At 37.4% G+C, this 24,917-nt stretch overlaps 1 protein-coding gene across 7 annotated transcripts; it reads left to right on the top strand.

Moving 5' to 3' along the window:
* Window positions 1-3,193: 3,193 nt before the first annotated feature.
* Window positions 3,194-22,937, top strand: LOC306857014 (6-phosphofructo-2-kinase/fructose-2,6-bisphosphatase 4-like). 7 transcript variants are annotated; one of them, XM_079396631.1, is made up of 15 exons: window positions 3,264-3,345; window positions 12,965-13,114; window positions 14,337-14,453; window positions 14,545-14,641; window positions 14,752-14,818; window positions 14,951-15,025; window positions 15,106-15,162; window positions 15,244-15,365; window positions 15,441-15,648; window positions 16,860-17,006; window positions 17,099-17,203; window positions 18,382-18,511; window positions 18,655-18,717; window positions 18,805-18,869; window positions 21,554-22,937. In XM_079396631.1, the coding sequence occupies exons 1-15, from the start codon at window positions 3,297-3,299 to the stop codon at window positions 21,611-21,613; spliced, it is 1,512 nt and encodes a 503-aa protein (XP_079252757.1). In that variant the 5' UTR covers window positions 3,264-3,296; the 3' UTR covers window positions 21,614-22,937. The 7 variants fall into 7 exon arrangements, with proteins under 7 accessions (XP_079252760.1, XP_079252761.1, XP_079252762.1 ...); XM_079396630.1 differs by having other exon boundaries at window positions 3,268-3,345; window positions 20,043-22,931; XM_079396634.1 differs by lacking the exon at window positions 12,965-13,114 and having other exon boundaries at window positions 3,194-3,345; window positions 20,043-22,931.
* The last annotated feature ends 1,980 nt before the right edge of the window (window positions 22,938-24,917 follow it).

Genomic DNA, 24,917 nt, shown 5'->3' on the forward strand with positions numbered 1-24,917 from the left:
GACATCTACATACTTGATCTCTCCTTCCACCATCTCAGACATTCAGCTGTTTAATACTTTAGTTGCCAGAATGTGCATTAATCAGAGATAATTACCCATTCATCTCATTATTATGATGAAATACTAGGATTTCCCACAGGCACTTACACGTTTTGCTTACTACAAAGCTGAGCAGATTCTGAGAAGGAATGTTTTCTCGTTTTAACTTTTTAAAAATGTTTATTGTGGAAATTTGACAGAAAATGCATCACTTCAAAGCAGCCTGTGCTAAATACTCTGCTTTCTTTGTGGTCAGGCACTGCATGCGGTTTATAAATAGCAATTATACAGAGTTCTGGTGCAGAGTCAGCATTAGTCTGGCTGATAGCGGGCCACTTTAGTGAACATATTTAGAAGACTACTTAACTGTGACCTTTCCCCTAGTTTCTGCCACCTGATGTTTGAGGAACAAGTGCCTGTGCCAAGCCTGTGGTTGAAAACTATTGCAGTCAAAACTGTTTTGAAATGGTATTTTGAAATTGTTGTTTTTTGAATAATCACTACATGCAACTTACCTCAGTCACAATCATGAACAATTATTATGAGATGTTTTTTTCTGCAATTACATGCACACTCGAAATGTTAAATGGAAATTCCAAAAAGTTACATTTAATAACAAAAACAATAGCACAACATTTAATGAAAATAGTTTGATAAATGATAAAACAATGTATATATACTGCTCAAAATTAGACAAAATAGATGGGTTTTTCAGAAACTGACGTTATTTTATTTTCATTGATATATTGCTATAGTTTTTGTTATTTTTCTTTTTTTCACTTTAATTTTGGTTACACTGTAAAAAAAAAAAACTTATAATTTTAAGGCAACAAACTTCAGCAGATTTTTGAGTTTGGAGTTGAGACAACAAAAAGTTGAGATTCTCCTACAAAAATAAGTTGAGAGAACTCAAAAATCTGAAAAAAGCTGGTTGCCTTAAATTTTTTTGAGTTGGCTCAACTTTTTTTTTTTTTTTTTTACAGTGTAGAGGTTTAGTCATTTTATTTTTGTAATTTAAAAAAAAAAACTTTGTTTTTATTCATTTTTATTTATTGGTTTTAGTTATTTTAGTACTTCAAGTTTAGCTATTAAAATATTGTAACAAATAAATATATATATACAGTGTTATACATAAGAGTTCAGATGCAAAGAGCCGTTTAATAAATTTTCTTCCGAGATGAGCATATTTCACAGGCTTCTATGTTTATGTTCAGTTATTTCACTTTAATGGCAATGAAATTAACCTATTCATTGCCATTTAAGTGAAATTACAGAACCTACACATAGGAGCCTGATAAAAATGCTCATTTTAGGAGAAAATTTCAAACAGCACTTAGACGCTTTTACATCTGAACTCTTCATTTATATATATATATATATATCAAGTCATTTAAAGAGTTTAGAGGCACTCCTTTGTCTCAGTTGCTTTAAGAACTTAAAATGTTTAAATGCCACAAAACTTGTAGCAGCTTTAACAAATCTACAATGCCACAAGTAAAACTTACCTATAATCGAAGTGTTATTGCTCCTGAATCTCTTTGTTTTGCATAAAAACACAAATTAACAATGTGATATTCAGACCAGTGTACTATATATATATATATATATATATATATATATATATATATATATATATATATATATATATATATAAAGGACATATGTTTTTTGACTGTATTTCATTTCGTATGAAGAGTATTTGTTTCCAACAAATCGTTGAGGGTGTTTTGCTCGAGCATGTCTATGTCGTGAGAGCCAGGAATAGGGGTAAGACTTGTGAGGCATGGTCACTAATCACTATGGCCTTTATGAAGAATGTTCCGGACAGACATGTAAAGGTCAGGACCTCTAGTCACAAGTTGTGTATTCATTTTCAGCCTCCTCCAACCTGTTAATTTTTATCTATAAGACCTTTCTTTCTCGATACTGTAAATATTTTGTCAGACAGCCCAACTTTTTCGACAATTTGTGCTATTGTTATTGTAAATGTAAAAACAGGGCACTGTCTGATGGAGAGATCACAAGCTTATGTTGACATGTGTGTGTGTTTGTGTGCATCAGATCACATTTACATCCTGTTCCTAGGGACCATTCTTAAATTCATGCCCTCATCACAATTTCATGCCCTGCTTTGTTCCAGTCTGAGCGTAACCGTGACTAGCGTCACACTGACTGCAAGTCAAGCTCAAATCAGCTTTGTTTATTTATTGACATTTGCCATATAGTTATTATGCGACCCTTGAGACCTGTGCCCTGACTTGGCCTGTGTCCACAGCTCTGTCTGTCTTTACGGATGCTTTATTACGGTACGTGTGGCTACGTGAGCGACATGTTCCACTGAACAGGCTAAATATGTTTGGAAGCACTGCAGCATCCAGCAGGTCAAGATGTTCCTAATGTAGCCGAGACGTCCTGAGAGACAGTGTGTAATTAAAATACCTCTCCTACGTTAGTCTGCAATGTAGGCCTTATTAAATGAGGTATTCAAAGATTCTCCACATTTATAAGGTGAAATTCCTTTTAAAAGAATGTGAATTTTTGTTTTTCTTAATGAAACAACACTTTCATATAAAGATTATACTTTCATATAAGTCCTGGAATGAGGGTGTATATAAGATATACATACATATATCCTTGTATATATGAAAAAAATGAATAAATATAATAAATAATAAATAAAAGATAACCAACTATATACATTAATTATATAATCCAGATTATATCTTTTTGAGTTTCACCAAATATCATTATACATATGTAATTAATGAAAAATAAAGAATATTAAATATAAAAATCGCATATTATACTTTCATTTTAGATGACCTATTTTCTATTAGTCTTTTCTTCTCCCCAAAATAAATTTTTATATACTCCAAATTCCACACAATTCCAGATAATATTTTTTGCTTCACCAAAAATACTACATAATTTAAATATAAATTATTTTATATATTATAAATTATTATTATATATAGTTTATTCCTAGTATATAATATATATACAGTCATTGATTACACTGTAACACATTTATATATAACATATAAAGCATTGCATAACAATGCGCAACAGTATCAACACAAACTTTCCCCTGATTCCTTCTAATGATAGGTGGGTGTGTCCCCACGCCACTGCCTCGCAGCGATTGGCTGCGCCACCTGTCAATCAGTGGGCGTGTGCGCTCGTGTTTTCACATACTTCTCCTTTATACCTCAAGGCTCGAGCATCAAATTAAAGCACCAACACACAAAACGAGAACAATGAGGGGCGCCGGCCGGTCCAAAAACACGCAGAATCTGGATAAGAGGGGTAAGGAGTATGAGGTTATTGCTGTTCTCTTGCGGAAGCAGCTGGTATTGGGTGCGCGAGGAGAGGAAGAAGTAAACAAGACTCTGTCACGTAGGCGCGTGTACGTTGGACTCAAGAGTCCACGAGCCATTTATTTGAGCAGTAACATTATATATACGGCCTGTTAATAATATACTCGCATAACCTATGCTTATGCATTGCTGTAAACCATGCGCGTGGTCTAAAAATAAACTAACGCTGAGTTCTGTGTAATGCACTGAATGAATGAAGATAAGCACACAGTGTTTGGGGTGATGCACTACATGCATTGAAATGCATTGGGGTTTAATGTGGTCGATTTTTATTGGGTTGTGAAGCGTTTTGTGTCATTTCTCATTAGTGTTTGGGTTGTGTATGTCATTCATGCTGTACAGGAGTGTGGAGGAGTTGAGGTCAAATCATGGCCATGTTTGTTGGATTACTGATATGGAGGTAAACTGCAGCTTGTCAGGTTGTAAAAATAGAATACTATGACCTAGAGAGAAGACAACAATCGGAGGGATTTTATAATTAAGGTTATCTGCAAATGAGATATAACAGGCACAGCTGCTGTTGCATTTCGTCAAGATTTGTTTAAATGACTGGAAAATAAGGAGGTTGGTGTGTAGTAATTGCTAACAATCTGGGCTGGTAATTAAATGGTTGTAGTTTTGTACCCCATAAATGTGTCCACTGTGATGAGAATGACAGTCAGTTTTATATTAGTACTAAGACCAGTATAATTTCTATCAGAGATTTTGAATAATGACAATTTATCACATGTTGTATACCAATATGAGACAAGATATGACGTATATGATTATGATTTATTTGTAGAATGAAATCAACATATTCCACACCCACTTTCCCAATTTTCTTTGGCCACACCAGATCTGGTTTTCTCTGGAAATCTGAATGCCGAGAAATATTTCTGAATTACTAACTGTGACTTGTAGTTTCATAGTAGATTTGATTCAATCTAGAATTGGATGTGCATGCATGGTTGAGGTTTTGTGGTTTACTAGTTCCTCATGTTGCAAGATTTTTTTTTTTTTTTTCTTTTAATAAGGAGATTAATCAGAAATGTTTAGGATTTCGGGAGAAAAAAAGGTTGCATCAATGTGTTTTAAGTAGAATACATTTTGCAAATGTGTAATTGCCCTTAATTTAAGATGGGTTTGCTGTAAAAAGCAAACTAACATTGTGTAGCCTCATAACCTAGATTATCTTTTAAACCTATATCAGTGTAGACTGCACACTGATATAAATATACTCTGTTTCTTACAAATCTCTGTTATTATCAAGCTCTGCACACAGCTCAAATCCCCTACCCACAATCCATGAAAATGTCTCTTTCTTGCCATCTAGTGGTTGATGTGTGATATGCATCATGTCTTTGGCTTCATTTTCACTTCCAAAATGTAAGAAAGAAAAGATTCTGCCATTTTTTTAAGCCTTAAAATGTGTATTATTATAACTGGCTGCAATAACATTGTTTTCTTTAAGTGTACTGTTGTAATGTTTAAGTTTAGGTTCGGTCTATGATCTGTTGCACTGCTTATTTTAAAGGTGAACTTTGACCTAATTTTCATTCTTTTGTATTTCGTTACTGTTTTTATTACAAGCATACTCTTTAAATCAAAATTTTATTGTTAAAACAGGTTTTACAAGTGATTCACAGTAGCACATCTGGTAAAATCGGACTATCCAAGTTCCAACTTCCCAGCAACCTGCATATGCCATTGAAAATGTCCAGGATTAATGTGGCCAGTACAGTTTAATTGTACATGTAATTTAATGTAAAATCTAAGTCTCGAACATGTGTTTTAAATGTATAAATAGATTCAAAATAAATGCTAAAGCTGTCAAATAATACAAAAAGATGAATATAAATGTCCAGTACCACACACGGGGGCACTCTGACAAGCGCTGTTTAGAACAATAGTGTTACTTTAACCCCGCAATAACACTGCGGTCAGGCCAGCCTCTACTTTGAAAAACACGGTCATTCTAGCCACCACGTTATTTTGTGGTGCGCGCGCATATACTAGGCGCTGTGGTAATAGCTTGTAAAAACTCTTTTTGATTTGATTTCTACAGAACAATTTCTATTCAGATTGACAGTCCACTACCCCAGGGTGTCACTCAGCCAGTTTCAAGATGATCTGATGTTGCATTACATAATAAAAGCCCTCCAAATCTCATATTCTACCTGTTCTACCTGTAATTTTGGATATCTCCAAAAAGGAAACTCCCTGTTTACACAAACCATTTTCACTTTATATTGATAGTACACCACCCCAGAGTATCACTCAGCCAATGCTGATACTGTCTGATGTTTCATTATATAATAAAATCAATAATACATCTCATATATAACCTGTTTTGTCTTTGATTTTGGATAGCTCTAAAAAGGAAACCATACTCGGTTACTGTCGTAACCTCAGTTTCCTGAGATACTCAACTTCGTACTGCATCTAGTCTAAACACGCTATGGGACTACAGTTCAATCACGCCATGCTGATAGAGGAACGACTAAATTTATACCTCCTCAAGCATCAATGCTTAAGGGAAGCATAACAATAACTCCAAGGCTAAAGCAGGCTAAACTCAAAGAGGTCACGCCCGGCCTGGATAATCGTTCCAGAACTTCTTGCATTTCAGCACCCTGGGCCGAAACATACAAGTAACCAATCAGAGAGCTTGAGCGCCGTGCGGCCAAGAGTTCTCTGTCAGAAAGCTCCCATGTAAAAAATGTGCCATTAAGCAGAGAGGACCCTGGCCTGTAAGGCCAGTATGTCCAGATTATAAAACCTAGCAAATGTGGACGGCGAGGCACAGCCGGCCGCCGCACAGATCTGTGTAATAGACACACCACTAGACCACGCCCACGAGAAGGTGATGCCTCTTGTGGAATGGGCTCGTATTCCGATGGGGCATTGTAGGCCCAAGGACGAGTACGCTAGCATAATGGCATCCACTATCCATCTGGAGAGCCTCTGCTTCGTAACCGGACGCCCTCTGGCGCGGTTACCGAAGCTAACAAAGAGTTGTTCTGACTTCCTAAATGGGGCGGAACACTCAAAGTAGATTCTCAAGGCTCTGACAGGGCAGAGCAAGGATAACTCTCGGTCCTCATCAGAGGGAGGAAGCGTGGAGAGCGTGATGACCTGAGCTCTGAATGGAGTGGAAAGCACTTTGGGCACATAACCCTGCCTTGGTTTCAGGACGACCTTGGAGTCGTTAGGTTCAAATTCCAGGCAGGCAGGGCTAATGGAGAGCGCCTGCAAGTCTCCTACTCGCTTGACCAACGCTAGTGCTAAGAGCAGAGCAGTCTTTAGCGACAGTGGCCGAAGGGTAGTGGACTGTAGCGGCTCAAAGGGAACACCGTGGGCAAGTCCTATGTAGGGACTGTAAGGGGCCAAGGCGGATTCAGCCTCTTGGCAACCCTCAAGAAGCGGACAACCGAAGTGTTCCTGCCTGGCCTGCTATAGGGGCGTGTGAGGCCGCTATAGCTGCTACGTAGACCTTGAGTGTGGACGGGGAATGTCCTTTATCCAGCAATTCTTGCAGGAAGGACAGAACCACCGATAAGTCAGAGGTAGACGGGTTTTCACCACGGTCTAGGCACCACGTGGAGAACACAGACCATTTAAGGGCATAGAGGCATCTTGTAGACGGTGCTCTAGCCTCAGAAATGGTATTTAGCACGCTCTCTGAGAAGCTCCCGTCGAGCAGCCAAAGGTTCAGGGCCCACAGATCGGGCCGAGGGTGCCAAATTGTCCCGTTCGCTTGAGACCGGAGGTCCCGTCTCAGAGGAATGGGCCACGGGGCTGCTATGAGCAGCTGAGTCAGCTCTGACAACCAAGGTTGATTGTTCCACAGGGGGACCACCAAGAGGACCTTGTGTCCCCGCTCCCTGATTCACCTGATAACCTGTGGAATCAGGTTGATCGGGGGAACGCGTAAAGGAAGAGTTTGGGCCATTCGTGGGCCAACGCTTCCGCAATCTTTGAATAATAAGTCAGGTAATGAGAGTTGGCTCCTGAGGCTAAGAGGTCTATCTCGGCCTCGCCAAAGATCTGCGGATGGAGCGTCCACTCCTCTGAGGGAACATTGCTCCGAGATAACTTGTCCACTCCTTGGTTCAATTTGCCCGGAATGTGCGCCGCTCTTAGCGAGCGCAGATCAAGGTTATAATCGTTAACGAAAACGAACGAAAAAACGAAAACTAGGTGGGAAAAAACATTGTCGTTAACTGAAATAAAAATAAAAACGAGGCATTACAAAAAAACGATAACTAACTAAAACTGTAATGTGTGTTTGGCAAAACTAACTAAAATAAAATAAAATTATAGAGTAAATGTCCTTAGTTTTCGTCTTTGTCAAGGTCTTTAATTTTTTAACGCTATTTAGAACATGCAGCGTATTCGTTCAGCTGCATTTCCTTTCCCTGATCTCCCTCCGCCTCTCTGTCACTCATGTGTCTCTCACATGCGCGCGCACACACACACACACAGCCACTCCCCTCCGTGCACACCGCGTCTCCATGAGAACGACTTCGTTCGACGTTGAAAGTTCGCGAAAGGTTGGTATCTCCATCTCTTGAACACCTTAAATCAAACATTAATTTAAATATTTTCAATTCTGAATATAATTTTGTCAGTGTGTTAATGTTGACCCGAGAAGCGATTATGCCTTCTTTAGAAAGTTAACTAGTCGCAAGTTTGAGGTAAAATGCACTTTTTGGTTGTGGTTGTCGATGTCAAAACACTATATAAGCTGTGATTCAAATATAAAATAATGTTATGTAATTTTTTTACTTTTACACTGAATGTTTGCTGCTTCAATCCAGATGAGTAGGCTATTGACTGTAGGCTATAGGGTAAATTTAGTATAGGGTGTGAAAATTGTACAGCTGTGGTATTTGTAGGGTGTGAATTCTAGAACATGTGTAGATTTTTGGTACGGCGTGTGGATTTTGTAAGAGTTATTCTTACACATGCTCACACACTCTCGCACACACACACACACACACTCTCGCACACACACACACACACACTCTTGCTCACTCGCACACACACACACACACACACTCTTGCTCACTCGCGATCGCACGCGCAAACACTCACACATGCTCACTCACCCATGCACACTCACTCACGCACACACCCACGGCACACACCCACACTAAAAAAAATGGAAAAGCTGTATTTTAAACAGCTGATTCATTAATAATGCAAGGGACTTACATTATTTTGTTTACCATGTTGGAACTTGTCGGGACACAAGTTTATTTTTTATTTTTTATTAGTTATGTTCTTTTCTCAGATTGAGCTCCCTGACAATCTTGACAGAAATGTCTTGTGGCTCAAAAATGGGTTGAATACATGTGGTTCATGTATGTCTTCTTTAGTCTGTTGGCTATTTTGTTTTTTTCTTGGCACACGTACGTCACTTACACATTTTGCACTTACTGCGGAGACGGTTTACATACATATTTGTGCCCATATGTACATTTTATGTACTGGTGTTATTGTTGAATAAATATTTTCTAAAATTGTATGATGGTTTTGTTGAGTTATTATTACACAATACTTTTTCTGACCTTTTTGAATCTTGCCCCTGACAAATAACCCAAATTACAAAAAAAGACTAAAACTAACACTAAAACTAATAAAAACTAAACTAAAACTAAGCATTTTCAAAAAATAAAAACTAAACTAAACTAGCAAACTCACTTTAAAAACTAATTAAAACTAAACTGAATTTGAAAACAAAAAGTCAAAACGAAATAAAAATAAAAACTAATGAAAAATGCAAAACTATAATAACCCTGGCGCAGATGGGTTTGAGCCCATTCCAGAAGATGTTTTGCCAGTAGGCAAAGGCACTTCGAGGAGAGGCCTCCTTGGTGATTTATGTAGGACACCACAGACATGCTATCCGAGCGGAACGTGGTGTTCCTTCAGGTCTGGCAGGAAGGGCCGTTACACAGGCCTGGCTCACCCTGATACCCAGGCGTCCGTGACGCCACGCATGTGATGGAACTTGTGGTTTCAGCCAGCGCTGAAGAGGTAGCAGAGCAAACAGACCAAACTGTAGTGTATGCAAACCAGACCACTGTAGTGCTGGCGATGCTGCGGCCATGAGGCCCAGCATCCTTTGAAATGTCTTGAGAGGGTGAGTGGCACCGATCTCGAAGGAGGTCATGAGTTCTCGCATGGCCAAAGCACGTTCTCGCGCAACTATGGCTGTCCTTTGTGTCGAGTTGAGAACTGTTCCCATGGACCAATATTCGTTTGCTGGGAGACGGCATGCTTTTGGCAAAGTTGACCCTGAGTCCCAGGCGCTCTAGGTGGCTGAGGAGGAGGGTTCTGTGCAATAAAAGCTCCACCTCTGACTGGGCCAGAACAAGCCAGTCATCGAGGTAGTTGAGAATGCAGACTCCCATCTGTCTCAGAGGGGAAAGAGCCGCATCCATGCACTTCGTCCCAGGTGCTCTAGGTGGCTGAGGAGGAGGGTTCTGTGCAATAACCTCCACCTCTGACTGGGCCAGAACGAGCCAGTTGTCGAGGTAGTTGAGAATGCTTCTCAATGTATTATCATATTCTGAATGTATTAGACATGGATTTCTGCAATTCAAGGTGCTTCATAATCTCCATTTGTCTAGGAGCAAGATGGCTAAGATGTAACTGGGGTCAAGCCCATCTTGCCCCAGATGTGGCTTGGAACCAGCAGACCTGAGTCATATGTTTTGGGGATGCCCCAGATTAAAAAGTTTTTGGATAGACATCTTCAGAACATTTTCATCTATATATGACAAAGACATGGACCCTAACTTCCATTTTCAGGTGTAGTGCCGGAAGAAGTGCGCCTATCAGCTAATCAGGTAGAAATGATTGCCTTTTCCTCATTATTGGCTAGGTGCTTGATTCTTCTAAGTTGGAAAAAGGCAAGGCCACCATCTCATAAACACTGGGTAGTTGAGGTGATGTCTTATCTTAAAATTGAGCATTAAGTATACTATTCGAAAGTTTTATAGGGTCTGGCAGCCCTTTTTATCTTACGTTGAATCCTTATGGGACACTATTTCATAATTGATCATATCTGACATCTCTTCTTTTTTTTTCTTTTTTTTTAATTAAAGGGGTGTGTATGTGTTTGTTTTTTGTAGTTATGTGTTTTGGTGTGAAATATGTGATTTAAGAAGAATGTTGTATATGTTTGTGTGGCTGAGATTGTTGTATAATAACAACTGTCTCAGAGGGGAAATAACCGCGTCCATGCACTTCGTAAAAGTGCGGGGGGCCAGAGACAGTCCAAAGGGAAGGACCGTGTACTGATAAGCCACTCCCTCGAAGGCGAATCTCAAGAATCGTCTGTGATGGGGGGCTATCTGGACGTGAAAGAATGCGTCTTTCAGGTCCAGAGAAAAGAACCAGTCCCCTGGCCAAATCTGCTAGAGGATCTGTTTCAATGTGATCAGCCGGAACAACCTCTTCATGAGTGCGCAATTTAGGCGTCTGAGATCGAGGATGGGCCGGAGGCCGCCATCCTTCTTGGGGACGAGGAAGTAACGGCTGTAGAAGCCTGACTTGCTCTGGCTGGAGGAACTCTTTCTATTGCTCCTTTTCCCAGCAGAATCATCACCTCTGAGCGTAGAACGTGGGCATTTTCGCTTTGCACTGAGGTGGAGACCACGGCGCTGAAATGTGGGGGTCTTCGAGCGAATTGGAATGAATAACCTCGTTTTATTATCCCCATAACCCACTCTGACACTTTGGAGATGGCCTGCCTGGCCTCGGCCCGCGTGGCAAGGGGTTGGATAAACTCGAGTGGCCGGCTGCACGGGGGCAGGGCACTCATGAGACATGGAAGAGGAAGTTTGCTCTCTTTTTGAGAAAGTTTGTGTTTTATTTTTTCCACTATAACAGTGAGCGGTTGCTTGGGCGCTTGTACGGGCCGTATATTCGCAACAAACACATCTTACTCTGCACCCGGTGCTGAGCGGGGTGATAAGAGGCTCCAGAGAGGCTGTTTGGGGGGTGGTCCGGCCGTGGCAGTTGAAAACAACCAAGCATGTGTTCTGTCCAATAATCCAGCACTGGGTTGTATTTAACCCAGCATTTTTTTTAGAGTATAGACAAAGCAACTTAAATATGAGCTTTTAGGGGGCTTATTTTGGAATTAGACATAAAATAGTCCTGGCAATGTGTGAGTGACTCTCTGAGCAGGTGTACTCTCACTCTGAAGTGAAAGTGGTCTGTAGAAACGTAGTTTCATTTCATACCAATCAGAATTGACAGATAAAATACTATTTGGAGGGCTTTTATTATGTAATGCAACATCAGAATGTCCTGAAATCGGTTGAGTGACACCCTGGGGTAGTGGTCTGTCAATCTGAATTGAAATTGTTCCGTGGAAACAGGGATAGCTACCTAAAATCAAAGACAAAACTGGTCATATATGAGATTTTGGAGGGCCTTTATTTTGTAATAGAAAATCAGACAGTCCTGAGATTGGGCAAATGACATTCTGGAGTGGTGTACTGTTAATCAAAAGTGAAAGTTTTTTGTGGAAACAGGGAGTTTTCTTTTTATAACTATGTGAATTTACAGATAAATGTGGTTATATGCAAGTTCATGAAAGGCTTTTATTTTGTTATTTCTCATCAGTTATTTTCATATTATTTGGAAATTCTACATTTAATATTACTCAACATTTGAAGTCATTTTCATTTTATCAGACCGTTTTTTTAAACATTTTTATTATTTAAAATGTATTTATTTATTCATTCATTCATTCATTTATTCAGTATTGACAGAGAAACTGTCTTAATAAATGAATGCCAGAGATTGTTTTCCTTTGATCTGAGTTGAATGACCGTGTTTTTCAAAGTAGACCGCAGTGCACAAACCTGCTGTATCATATGTGACGCATCGATTTCTAGGGCAAAACCTTTCTGAAAAACCTGTTCTACACAGGTTTCTACATGTCTTCTGTCGTCTGCTTGACAGTTAATACTTTTTGAGGAAGTGAAATGCCTTTTATTATACAAATAGCCACCTTCACGTTTTGCTACACATGTAAAATCTTTAATAGTTTGAATAAAGTAAGACAAGTATTAATAAAAATATAAAAAGTATTCATACAACCCCTGCCCAGGAAGATTTTTTCGTCTTACTGGAAACATATGTACACTAATAATAGTTTAATAACTTTAATCAAAAACCCTTTCAAACAAATGAAGATACACTGGAGATGCAGCAACCTTAAACGACTATGATTAGTTCATGCAATGATAGCCACGCGACAAACAATGACACATAAACCAACTTTTCAACAGTTATGCTCAAAGTAATATATAAGCATTCAAATTTAGACCAAGTCGCTAAAACACTTATTTTTTGATTATTTTGTATGTCCTAATCATCGTATATTTATCTGTGTTGATCAATCACTTTGTAAAAATACACCACGTAAAGTGTAGTAGGTGCGCGTTTTCTCCTGTCGTTACGGTAATGTTCTCTATCCGTCTCATGATATTCTTCACCGCTGTCTTTAGTGCGCACTAATGTTTATGGACGCTTGTTCGTAGAGACGACGGATATAATGAATGTAACAGAGGACAGAACGGAGCAATGCGGTAACAGTCTAACCCGAGAGCTCACACAGAATCCTTTAAAGAAAATATGGGTGCCATCCTCCACAAACGGCCTTCCAGACAGACACATTAGTCAAAGAAAGGGTGAGTATGGATGAAAAGATGAGGACCGGACACTGATGCTGGAGGTGCGGGTTAAAGAGGCTTTCTGATGCAATGCTTATATGTGACCCTGGACCACAAAACCAGTCATAAGTAGCACGGGTATATTTGTAGCAATAGCCAAAAATCATTAGGATATTAGGTAAGATTACGTTCCATGAAGATATTTTGTAAATTTCCTACTGTAAATATATCAAAACTTAATTTTTGATTAGTAATATGCATTGTTAGGACTTCATTTGGACAACTTTAAAGGCGATTTTGTTTTGTTTTTTGCACCCTCAGATTCCAGATTTTCAAATAGCTATTATCAGCAAATATTGTCCTGTCCTAATAAACCATACATCAATGGAATGCATAAATTTTAAAAATTACCCTTATGACTGGTTTTGTGGTCCAGGGTCACATACGGTGATACAATTTAACAACGGTTTGAGCTGGACTTAAACTATTCTAGTGTTCTAGCTTTTTGTTTGATTCCATTTAATTGTTTTAATCAAACGTGTCAAATAGACTTTAAGAAAATTTCAGAAATTAAAATGAATGAATACAAGTTATATAATATATATATATATATATATATATAAGTAGTAAATAGTATACACATATTCAAATAATATCAATAATAATATTAAAATATATTCTTGAATATATAAAATATTTACAGAGCTATTATTTCATACATATTAAGCATTCCCACAGTTGTTGAAAACCTGTAAATGTAAAAGAATTTAGGCCAGTGAAAGTTATGGAAATTAATACGGTTCAGCTCTACATGATCAGTTATGCTGTAATCTAAAATATTTCAACAGCTAAATATTGCTTTTGTAAAATTGTTCTGTTCTTGATTTAAATATTTCACCTCTAAAAAGCTATACAAATTTAAATATTTGTGTACTTTTGTAAAAAATAGTAGGATCAACATAATTTTCACCCATTTTAAATTGCAGGACTATGTGGAAGTTGATATGATAATATGCATTTTGATGAGGAGATGCCGAAATTACTTATGTTCTACAATGACAACTCAGATTTATTAAAGCAATAAAAAGGTCACCTTAACTGCAAATAGATTAAAACATTTCCGTTCTTTACACCATATGGTGTGATGATGGACAGTTCACTTGCAGTATATGGGAAGAATATTATTGTTACACATCTCTGCTAAGTTTTTTTATGAGCTGTTTTTTTGTGTGTCTTTTAGTATGCATGACCAACTGCCCCACACTTATAGTAACCGTTGGTCTACCAGCCAGAGGAAAGACCTACATCTCCAAGAAACTGACACGCTATCTCAACTGGATTGATGTTCCAACAAAAGGTAAAATGCATATTTGTGACTTAGCCATGACTTTATTCCAGATGTTTTGCTCATCCAGAAACGGGTTTGTCTTGTTGTTTTACATCTACAGAGTTTAACGTTGGGCAGTACAGACGTGAATGTGTGAAGATCTACAAATCCTTTGAGTTCTTTCGGCCAGACAATGAAGAGGGGCTTAAAATCAGGAAGTAAGACATAGATTTTTATCAGCGGCAACCGTTTAAAATGTGAAGTGAAACTGCTGGTTTTAAAAAAAAAAGAATGCTTAGAAGCTCATGTGATTCCTTGTCTGTTCTAGGCAGTGTGCATTGGCAGCTCTCAATGATGTACGGCAGTTCCTCACAGACGAAGGTGGCCAGGTGGCGGTAAGGAAAACATAATTTAAACACAAATTGTATAGAATATAGTATGTTATATGGGTAGAAATACTGCGCTCTGCACTGCCTACTTCAGTTCCTTTTTGTATGCATTTACCCATTTTGCTTTACAATCTTTAGGTTTTTGATGCCACAAACACAACGAGAGAAAGGAGAGAGACGATCCTCAGATTTGCAGAGCAGAATGGTTTCAAGGTGCTGGATATGGGATCTTTCATCTAAACTGGTTTTCTCATGTGTTCGGTCTTTTAAAACACTCTTTTCACACCCCTCAGGCTTTCTTTGTGGAATCTGTGTGTGAAGACCCGGATGTTATTGCCGAGAACATTGGGGTAAGTTTCAGAACTGCAGAACATCTTCAATATCTTTATCTCACTTTGTTTTTGGTCTAAATTTGTGGTCTTGGTGTTCAGCAAGTGAAGTTGGGCAGTCCAGACTACACACACTGTAACACAGAAGAGGCCGTCGCAGACTTTATGAAGAGGATAAAATGTTATGAGAACTCTTATCAGCCACTGGATGAGGAACTGGACAGGTAAATGCCATTTCGGTGCTGCTCAATCCAAACTATGAATCTATGAATTTCACACTCTTTTTTTGGTGTGTTCAGGGACCTTTCGTTTATTAAGATCATTGATGTGGGGCGGCGGTACCTGGTGAACCAGGTCCAGGACCACATACAGAGCCGAATAGTTTACTACCTCATGAATATCCATATCACACCCCGCTCCATCTACTTGTGCCGGCATGGAGAGAGTGATCTGAACATCAAAGGTCGTATCGGTGGAGATTCAGGGCTCTCGGCCAGGGGAAAGGAGGTAAGCTGTAAAGGCATTTACTGATCAATTTTAGTGAAACTAACAAGCACAAAAATGGCATAAGGCTTGACGGTCTTGAAATATCATATAAAAGTCATAAAATCAGGACAGAAAAATATTGTATCGTAAGATTCTAATGTTTAATATTTACTACTGTTTAAAAGTTCTTTTCAACTTTTCAACAAGGACTTATTAAATTAATCAAAAATGACAGTAAAAACTATATTAGAAAATATTTTTTGTCAAATAAATGCTGTTCTTTTAAAGTTTATGTTCATCAAAGGATTCTGGGGAGAAAAAATGGATCGTGGTTCCCACAAAAATATTAAGCAGCACAACAGTTTTCAACATTGATAGTAAAAAAGAAAAAGTTTCTTGAACAAATCATCATATTAGAATGATTTCTGAAGGATCACGTGACACTGTAGTAATGATGCTGAAAATTCAGCTTTGCCATCACAGGAATAAATTATATTCCAATAGAAAACAGATATTTTAAAATGTAATAATATTTCACAATATTACTGTTTTTAATATATCTTTATTAAATATATGCAGTATTGGTGAGCATAAGAGAAAAATATATTTTCTTCAAAAACATTAAAATCATATTAGGCTTAATCCTTTTAATGGTAGTGTAGAAAAATGGACATAATGATAAACATTAGATATTATAATAATTTAATCTTCTCAAATACCCTTGGTCCAGAAATGAATAATGAATTCTAAATAAATGATTGATTTTAGTTTATATATATTTGTCCCAGTTATTGGCTATAACATGCAAACAATTATCTGCTTATTATTATCATTACCACCTTAAATTTGAAGTTGTATCGTTGAAAATGAGTTTTGGACAAGTGGCTGCTTCTCTGGTTTTTAATTAGATCAGGTGGCCCCATATTTGTGGTTATATGGCCCAGTTTCACAGACAAGGCTTGGACTAAGCCAGGATTAGGCCAATAGTTCAATTAGGACATTTTAAGTCATTTTTGTAAATGTGCTTAGACAAAAAAACATTACTGGTGTGCTTTTTGAGACAAAACTGATATATTTTAAGGTCAGTCAGTGCATGTTTCTTTCAGTTGAAACAGCTCAGACTTGCATTTTAGTCTGGGACTAGGCTTAAACCTTGTCTGTGAAACTGGGGGAATGTTTCTTTTGTGTTAGTTAATAATTTAAAGCTCTGTTTTTTTCACTTTCCCTCTTAGTTTGCTAAAGCTTTGGGCCAGTTTATCCAGTCGCAGAATATCCATGATTTGAAGGTGTGGACGAGTCAGATGAAGAGGACCATACAGACGGCAGAATTTGTGGGTGTGACATATGAACAGTGGAAAGCTCTCAATGAGATTGATGCCGTAAGTCTCTTATTTCTGAACGTCAAACAAGCTTTGTCTTTATATATTTAGGGATATTGTGTTACTTTACTCTTCGATCTGTATGTGTTTAGGGCGTTTGTGAGGAGCTCATGTATGAGGAGATCCAGCAGAGATATCCACTGGAGTTTGCATTACGAGACCAGGACAAATATCGTTATCGCTATCCCAAAGGAGAGGTCTGTTTACATCACATCAGTTTTCTTTCAATCAGTTGTATTACATTTTAAATGCTATCACAAGGGTTAATGTTTTTCAGCATATTTTTTCATGTATTGTTTGTATTGCTCTTTTATGGCCCTTTGGCAACAAACAGATTTCCATACACTCATCTGTCAGGTTGTGAGCGCGAGTTCTCATTTAGATCAATATCTCAAACCTGTTTACTCAGAGAGCATTAAAGGAGCGCAATGTTCTCACTATATTATATAAAGACTGAGTGCAAGCTCCTTGCGACATGTTTAAGTTTGCATGCATTTTTTTCAGTACTGTACACAAGGCATCAGTTTTGATTCAGTATCAATTCAGTTAGGAGCATTTCAGCTGCTTGTCAGTTTTAGTTATGAGAAAGGTGGTTGCACTTTATTTTACAGTACGTGTACATTCAGTGTACTTACCTAAAAAAGTACTGGGTAAGATAAGGTAACTACATGGGTTAAGTTTAGGTTTAGGTGTAGGTTAAGGGTTAGTAATTAGTTATTAACCAGTCATTGTAATTATCATAAAAGTACATGGTATACACTTGTAACAAGACTGTAAAATGAATTGCTACCAGAAATATGATTTGGCCTATTGGGAAAACGTCAACTGTGCATTATCAAAACATTGATGTTTAATAGTAGGTTTCAAACCACTAAATATTGAACATTATATAAAAAAAGCTATTTATATCTCAGTGAAAATCATCTCATGTCCATTGAATGGACATGATTTAATAACTTTGTGATGTGCTTCTGTCATTTTTATTAGTTTTTTTTTTTTTTTCATTTTTCTATTTATCTTAAGTACATTTAGTACTTCCGCTTTATTTTTTGCATTTATTTTATTTCAGTTAGTTGCTAAGGCAACAATTTTTTAAAAAATGTTTCATTTATTTTCTTCTATATTTATTTCTGTTTCTATTTTATAATTATATGTGTAATAATTGTATATTTTCGCGGTTTTAATGAACTCCTAGCTTTTCTGCAGTTCACGTCAAGAGATCTGTTGTGTGACAAATGAACTTTTAAAAGTACAAATATTCAGTGTAGTATCATCTGACGTTTCATGGCACCTGCTGATTTTATCCAGCCCCTTTTGTGATCTGATCATTATATAGCAAATGGAACAGTGTTGTAATCCAGTATTGTCCTCACAGTCTTATGAAGACTTGGTCCAGAGGCTGGAACCGGTGATCATGGAGTTAGAGCGGCAGGAAAACGTTCTGGTCATCTGTCATCAAGCCGTCATGAGATGCCTGCTGGCCTACTTTCTGGACAAGACTGCAGGTAATAACCACCAAGACACCACCCATGAAGATCTTGCCTCTTTTTAAATCACATTTCACTTGCACTGAGGTGCACTGATGATTAATGCATTTAAAATTTAATGTAAAGTCTGCTTGTTTGGTGTGTTTTTTAATTTCCTGCAGAGGAACTGCCTTACCTGAAATGCCCTCTACACACAGTATTGAAGTTAACACCAGTGGCCTATGGTAAGACACCCTTTCTTAACTAACCTGGATATTATTCTTTAAATAACGCTATTCCAGTCTTGATTGTGAATCATTCTGGCTCTTCAGGTTGTAAGGTGGAGTCAGTCTGTTTGAATGTGGATGCTGTGAATACACACAGAGACAGACCATCGGTAAGTCTCACAAACACACAGCCACTGAGCATGTCAGTCAGTTCGGTGGTTAAAAAGCTTCTCCGCCTGTTTTGGCTTAAGGGAAAGTGTGCAGTCAGTCTGTAGTTATGCTTGAGAGCTCTTCTGTATAATAAAGTGATTAAGCTTTGTGGTCTCCTGAGCCTCAGCTGCACATGAAAGATGTGGTGTTGGGCTCGCTGATGGTTTTACCAACTAGCATTATTAGGATGGGTTATTTTATTACATATAGTCTGCTAATAGTAATTATTAATTATTAAGTATGATGTGTGTATATATAACTACATAGTTATCTAGTAATTTTGATGTGTATTTTTGTCATTTTTAAACATGTATATATTTAAAACTGATTATATATATAATCTGGAATATATTATTCCGTATAATATTCACACAATGCCACTCAATAATAATTCATATTTTAAATAATATTTTTTAATATGTTTTATTAAAAAAAGCCTACATTTTTATGATTTAATAATTATTATTATTACCTTACAAACCCTCTGCAGCTTCTTCACAAACCACATTTTGGGAAACCCTGATGTATTATATGTTTAATGCACTTCATGTTATTGGTAAGGAAAAATGTAATATATTATATTATATAGTACAAATGATTATCCTATTCAAATTAACGTCATAAACAACTTAGGTCAAAAGTAATCTAAAAGTAGTCTGATTATATTCTGCAAAATGTGTAATGTAGTTGTTGTTTATGTTTCTAAAGACAATTTTCGTCTTGTAATTTTATACTTATATAATTTATAAATAATCTACCCAGCACCGGTCCTGTCTATGATGTGAGTTATAAGCAGAAGCTCATTGGGCAACACTTTATTTTAAGGTTCTTGTTACACGTTACATGCATTTACTATTATAATAACAATACATTATGCATAATTACATGCAAGTAACCGTAAACCATATAGTAAGTACATGTAGTTAATTAATATTACTCGGTACTGAAATGTATAATTATACTGTAACAAGGACACCTTAAAATAAAGTGTAACCACTCATTGTTTCGGTCTTGTTGTCATCTTGATACTTGTGTGAACTGATGCAAGTTTTGCACGGTTCTGTTACATCGTCGTCACCTACTTACCTCATCTATTAATGTGTGACGCCATTCCCTGTGTTTGCTTCAAACAGAACGTAGATGTGTCACGGCTTCCGGAAGAGGCTTTGTTAACAGTGCCAGATCATCACTGACAGTTCCCCGTTCCTCTCTTTCTCACACACCATTATCCCATTCCCCTTTCTTAGGAATGTAAATATTCTTACATTCATAAATGCATCTACTGCATTTCCTAAAATCGGGAGTTTTTTTTACAGCCCAGTAAATGCATTTTGAATTACAACTCTGAAGTGAAGAACTCTGAATATGTATGGAATTAACTTTTTTTTAATGTGTTCCTGTGTTCGTTGACAATGTGCCAATACTAAATAGCACTTTATCATAAATGCACGCTGATGTTTTTCAGTTCCTTCTGCACAAGAATGTAACTGCTGCTATGAAAACACCAGTCACTCCAGTAGCATGTGATTATTTATTTATGGTGCACAAATTAATGCATATATAAATTTGATAGGGATATTATTTCTTAAAAGTAATAATTCATCACTTCATAGAATGTGTAGCATGTATATAACAGTGGTGAAATTTTGAAGCAGAGCCTTATCTTTGAAAGAAATTTTAGGTAAGTTTAGATTGTTTTACTCACCAATTTATAGTAAACTTTTCTGTTTTTTATTTAAAACACTAAGGAACTCTCTTGGGAAGTCGTGGCCTAATGGTTAGAGAGTCGGACTCGTAATCCAAAGGTTGCGGGTTCGAGTCTCAGGCCGGCAGGGATTGTAGGTGGGGGGAGTGAATGTACAGCGCTCTCTCCACCCTCAATAGACTGAGGTGCCCTTGAGCAAGGTACCGAACCCCCAACTGCTCCCCGGGTGCCGCAGCATAAATGGCTGCTCCGGGTGTGTGTTCACGGTGTGTGTGTGTGTGTGTGTGTTCACTGCTGTGTGTGCGCACGTTGGATGGGTTAAATGTAGAGTATGAATTCCGAGTATGGGTCACCATACTTGGCCGTATGTCACTTCACTTCACTCTCTTCTTCCGGTAACTGAGGAGGAGTTATGTAATGCCTATATGCGATGCTAATAAAATGTATTTGGATAGTGAAATCATGTCTCTCTTTACATTCACCCACAATGCTGTCTGTCACTGAAGAACAAAGACAGAACCGCTTGTAAAACATAACTGCACCACACTGCAAAATTTGCAAACCCTAAATGATGCGACATGAATATGACAGAAAAACAAGATGATATTAAAGCGAGAAAGGACAGTAATGTGATTTATGTCAATGGACTTTGACCTGAAGTAAAAGGTCAGTATCAGGATAGAGATACTAAGCTAATCATATCAGATTTTTTAAATCATATCACCTCACCTTTTATCCCATGACCTTTGACCTCCATGCTGATTTATTGTTTTACACGTGTGTGTGTGTGTGTGTCTGTGTGTGCTGTTTAAAACAAGTTTACCAGTATCAAAAGGAAGCAGAAATTAGGTTATTTTTCAAGATCACAGGTTGTTTTTGAAAAAAAAAAATATAGTAGTTTATATACAGCAATATAATAGTTTTGTGTTCTTTTCCTAGAATATTAATGTACACCGCACCACAGAGGACGCCCTACAGACTGTCCCGCCTCACCTATGACCTACAATCTCCCTTCACTACACCAGTGTCTCTCATCCGAGCCTGGGTTTACCATTACAAGAGTTCAACCCTGCCTTCAGACAGACCCTCGGTCAACTTCTGGTCTGTCATGTTAACCATGTCATGTTATTTCTACTGGTTGTATATACAGTATATGGTTTCTCACTCCATGTTTTGAAAGAGCCATAATCAGTTTACATGGCATGAGATACAGGTAGCCTGGAAGATTTTGTTTGCACTTACGTGGTTTGGGAAATATGCATTTTGGATGGATGTTAAGATGGCTCTTTTATATATATATATGTGTGTAATAGGTTTTTGTCATACCTATGGGATCTGCAGGTATGTTATTTTGCTGCTCCTCCAGTAGTGCTCTCATTTTGTCAATTGTAAAAGGTAATCTCTCTGTTATTTTGAGGGATGGATGACAAAATTTGTGTTTGTGTGCGTGTGTACATACAGATCAGAGAAAACACTCATTGTGTCAAAAACTGTATTTACTTCAACTCCCTCTAATGACAAGAGTGACTTTATTTATCTTTGTGTTTGATGTTAGATATAAATATCGACCTGACCTTTAAATTCAAACACTGATCATTGATTCAAGTGCTAGTTATTTTAAATCAACACTGACAGATATTCAGGCAGGTATTTTTATATCATGTCAATTTTAACTGTGCAAAATATTCTGACTTTCCAACAATGATTTTAACTGCATGTTTCTGAAAAAATGAAGCGTTTGTGAGAGAAACATAAGCTGTTTGTTACATTAACAAATTTGGGAACAAGATAAAAGTCTCAGTATTTGTATTACAATATCCTCTACAATCAATGTCCATTTCCATGTAAAGGTTAGAATGGATTATGAGACTCTTCATACGTTTCTCTGGGTCTAATGTTATCTGTAAAACATGACTGAATTGCCTCAAATCATGTCCAAAGAGTGTTGTGATATATACTGTGCATTTGAAACAGATCTTGACTATTTAAATGAGATTTTCTGGAGTATGACTAGTAGTATTGTTATGACCATTTTGGTGCCAGTATCACACTAAATAAATAAAGATATGTTTTGATGTAGTGGTGCATCCATAGTAAATAGTCACAGATTTTAATTCATTGAATAGACTGTCTGTGTAACCAAATCATTTTCATACACCATGTTGACAACAAAGAGAGAAATGTTGTACAGCTACAACTGCATCATTGGTAAGTAATATATTTGATGTCCATTACATAGATTTATTTGGACTTGTTGAAAATACAATCCGTGTTTGAATTGTATCTCCTCCTTGAATAAACTTTTTGTGGAGATTTTAGCTATATTTTGTAGTATTTGGTGTGGCAATGATACAGTAACAGCACGGTGATTTTAAAGGAACACTCCACTTTTTTTGGAAATAGGCTCATTTTACAAGTTGTATCGGTTTTTAATCCATTCAGCTGATCTCCAGGTCTGACGGTAGCACTTTTAGTTTATTTTAGCATAGATAATTGCCTGCGTCCCAATGTGCATACTATCCACCCTATCTGCGCTAAATAGTATTGAAAATTAGTACTATCACATAGAATTTAGGATGGATAGTATGCACATTGGGACGCAGGCACTGAATCAGATTAGACCATTGGCAACTCGCTCAAAAATGACCAAAGATTTTCGATATTTTTCCTATTTAAAACTAGACTCTTCTGTAGTTACATCGTGTACTAAGACTGGCGGAAAATGAAAAGTTGCGATTTTCTAGGCCGATATAGCTAGGAACTATGCTCTCATTCCGGCGTAATAATCAAGGAACTTTGCTGCGGTACCATTGGTGCAGCAGGTGCAGTGATATTACGCAGTGCTTGAAAGTAGTCCCCAGCTATAGGTAAACTGGAGACTACGTTCAAGCGCTGCGAATAATTCGAATTTTTGTTTGCTAAATATTCCCTCTCTCAAAGGATATTTTTAGTCTAATCCAATTCACAGTTAATCAAAATAAAAAAGCATTGCCTTCTTCGATATTAGCCGAAAATAAACACCACTGAGCGTTTGATTGTTTATTAAAAGGAAAGCCTGGAATGGATCTGAAGAGAAGCGCTCATATTCTGTGCTCCAGAATGTTTTTTCTTCAACGCGTTGCTTAGTCACATTATTCAGGCTTGATACTTTGACTTCTTTATTGGCCAAGTATGTTTACACACAGAGGAATTTGTTACAGTGACAGAAGCTCGACAGTGCAACAGGACACAGTTAATAAAAGAATAATATACAAATAGGCAAACAGCAAAAACACAATATATAATATAGACAATTATGTGTGTACAGGTCTGATATGTGCAAATTTGAAATGAAAAAAATTGATAAAGTAAGCAAGTGTGGTGAATCAATAATAGAGTTGTGTGTTCCACGTTTCCACAGGAAAGAGGCAGTACAACATTTAGGCAGTATTTTTTCCAACAATATTTTATCCTTGTATAGCCTACTTCTAGTATCCTAATTATACTGGTAAAATCCTCTCATTCCTCACATAGTCGCAGTCACAGCAAAACACCATGGCAAAATCTATTAAATATTCGGCCAGCGTTACTGATAAAGTACCATAAGATGGCGCTATTGCTCGGAAAGTCTGTGTGTGTGTGTGTGTTTGTGTGTGAGAGTGTGTGTGTGTGTGTGTGTGTGTGTGTGTGTGTGCATGTTTATGTGGTTTATGAGGACACAAATTTGTATAATGACATGGGTATGACAGAGGTATTACAATATGAAGGTGGTTTATGAGGACACTGCCTATGTCCCCATAATTCAAAAGGCTTAAAAAACATACTAAATGGTGTTTTTTTGAACATGTAAAAATGCACAAAGTCTCCTGTGAGGGCTAAGTGTAGGTGTAGGGTTGGTGTAGGGCAATAGCACACACAGTTTGTTCAGTATAAAAACCATTACGCCTATGGAGAGTCCCCATAAACCACAAAAACCAGCATGTGTGTGTCTGAGTGAAAATAGTTGTTTTACAAAATGTCTGATTGTTATTTTGCTGTTTTTAAGAAATGCCGTTGCACATTTATGTCTAAAAATTCATAAATCTACAATTAAGAGGCGCTGAAATGGTTTGAAAAACTCAAAACAGTCATTTGGATAGCTTCTTATTTGACTAAACCAGCAAACGAGACTTTACACCCAAGATAAATATATATATATATAGTTTTCTGGTTGAGTTGTTGACTGTTAGCAGAACAAAAACAAGTCATCCACTTCATGAAGTGCCAAATGGTTTTGGCTCCGTGTTGAGCAGAAATATCTGTCCTCTCGCAAAGATACATTCCT

The sequence above is a fragment of the Barbus barbus genome (assembly GCF_936440315.1).
Source record: "Barbus barbus genome assembly, chromosome: 37".
NCBI classification, from domain to species: Eukaryota; Metazoa; Chordata; class Actinopteri; order Cypriniformes; family Cyprinidae; genus Barbus; species Barbus barbus.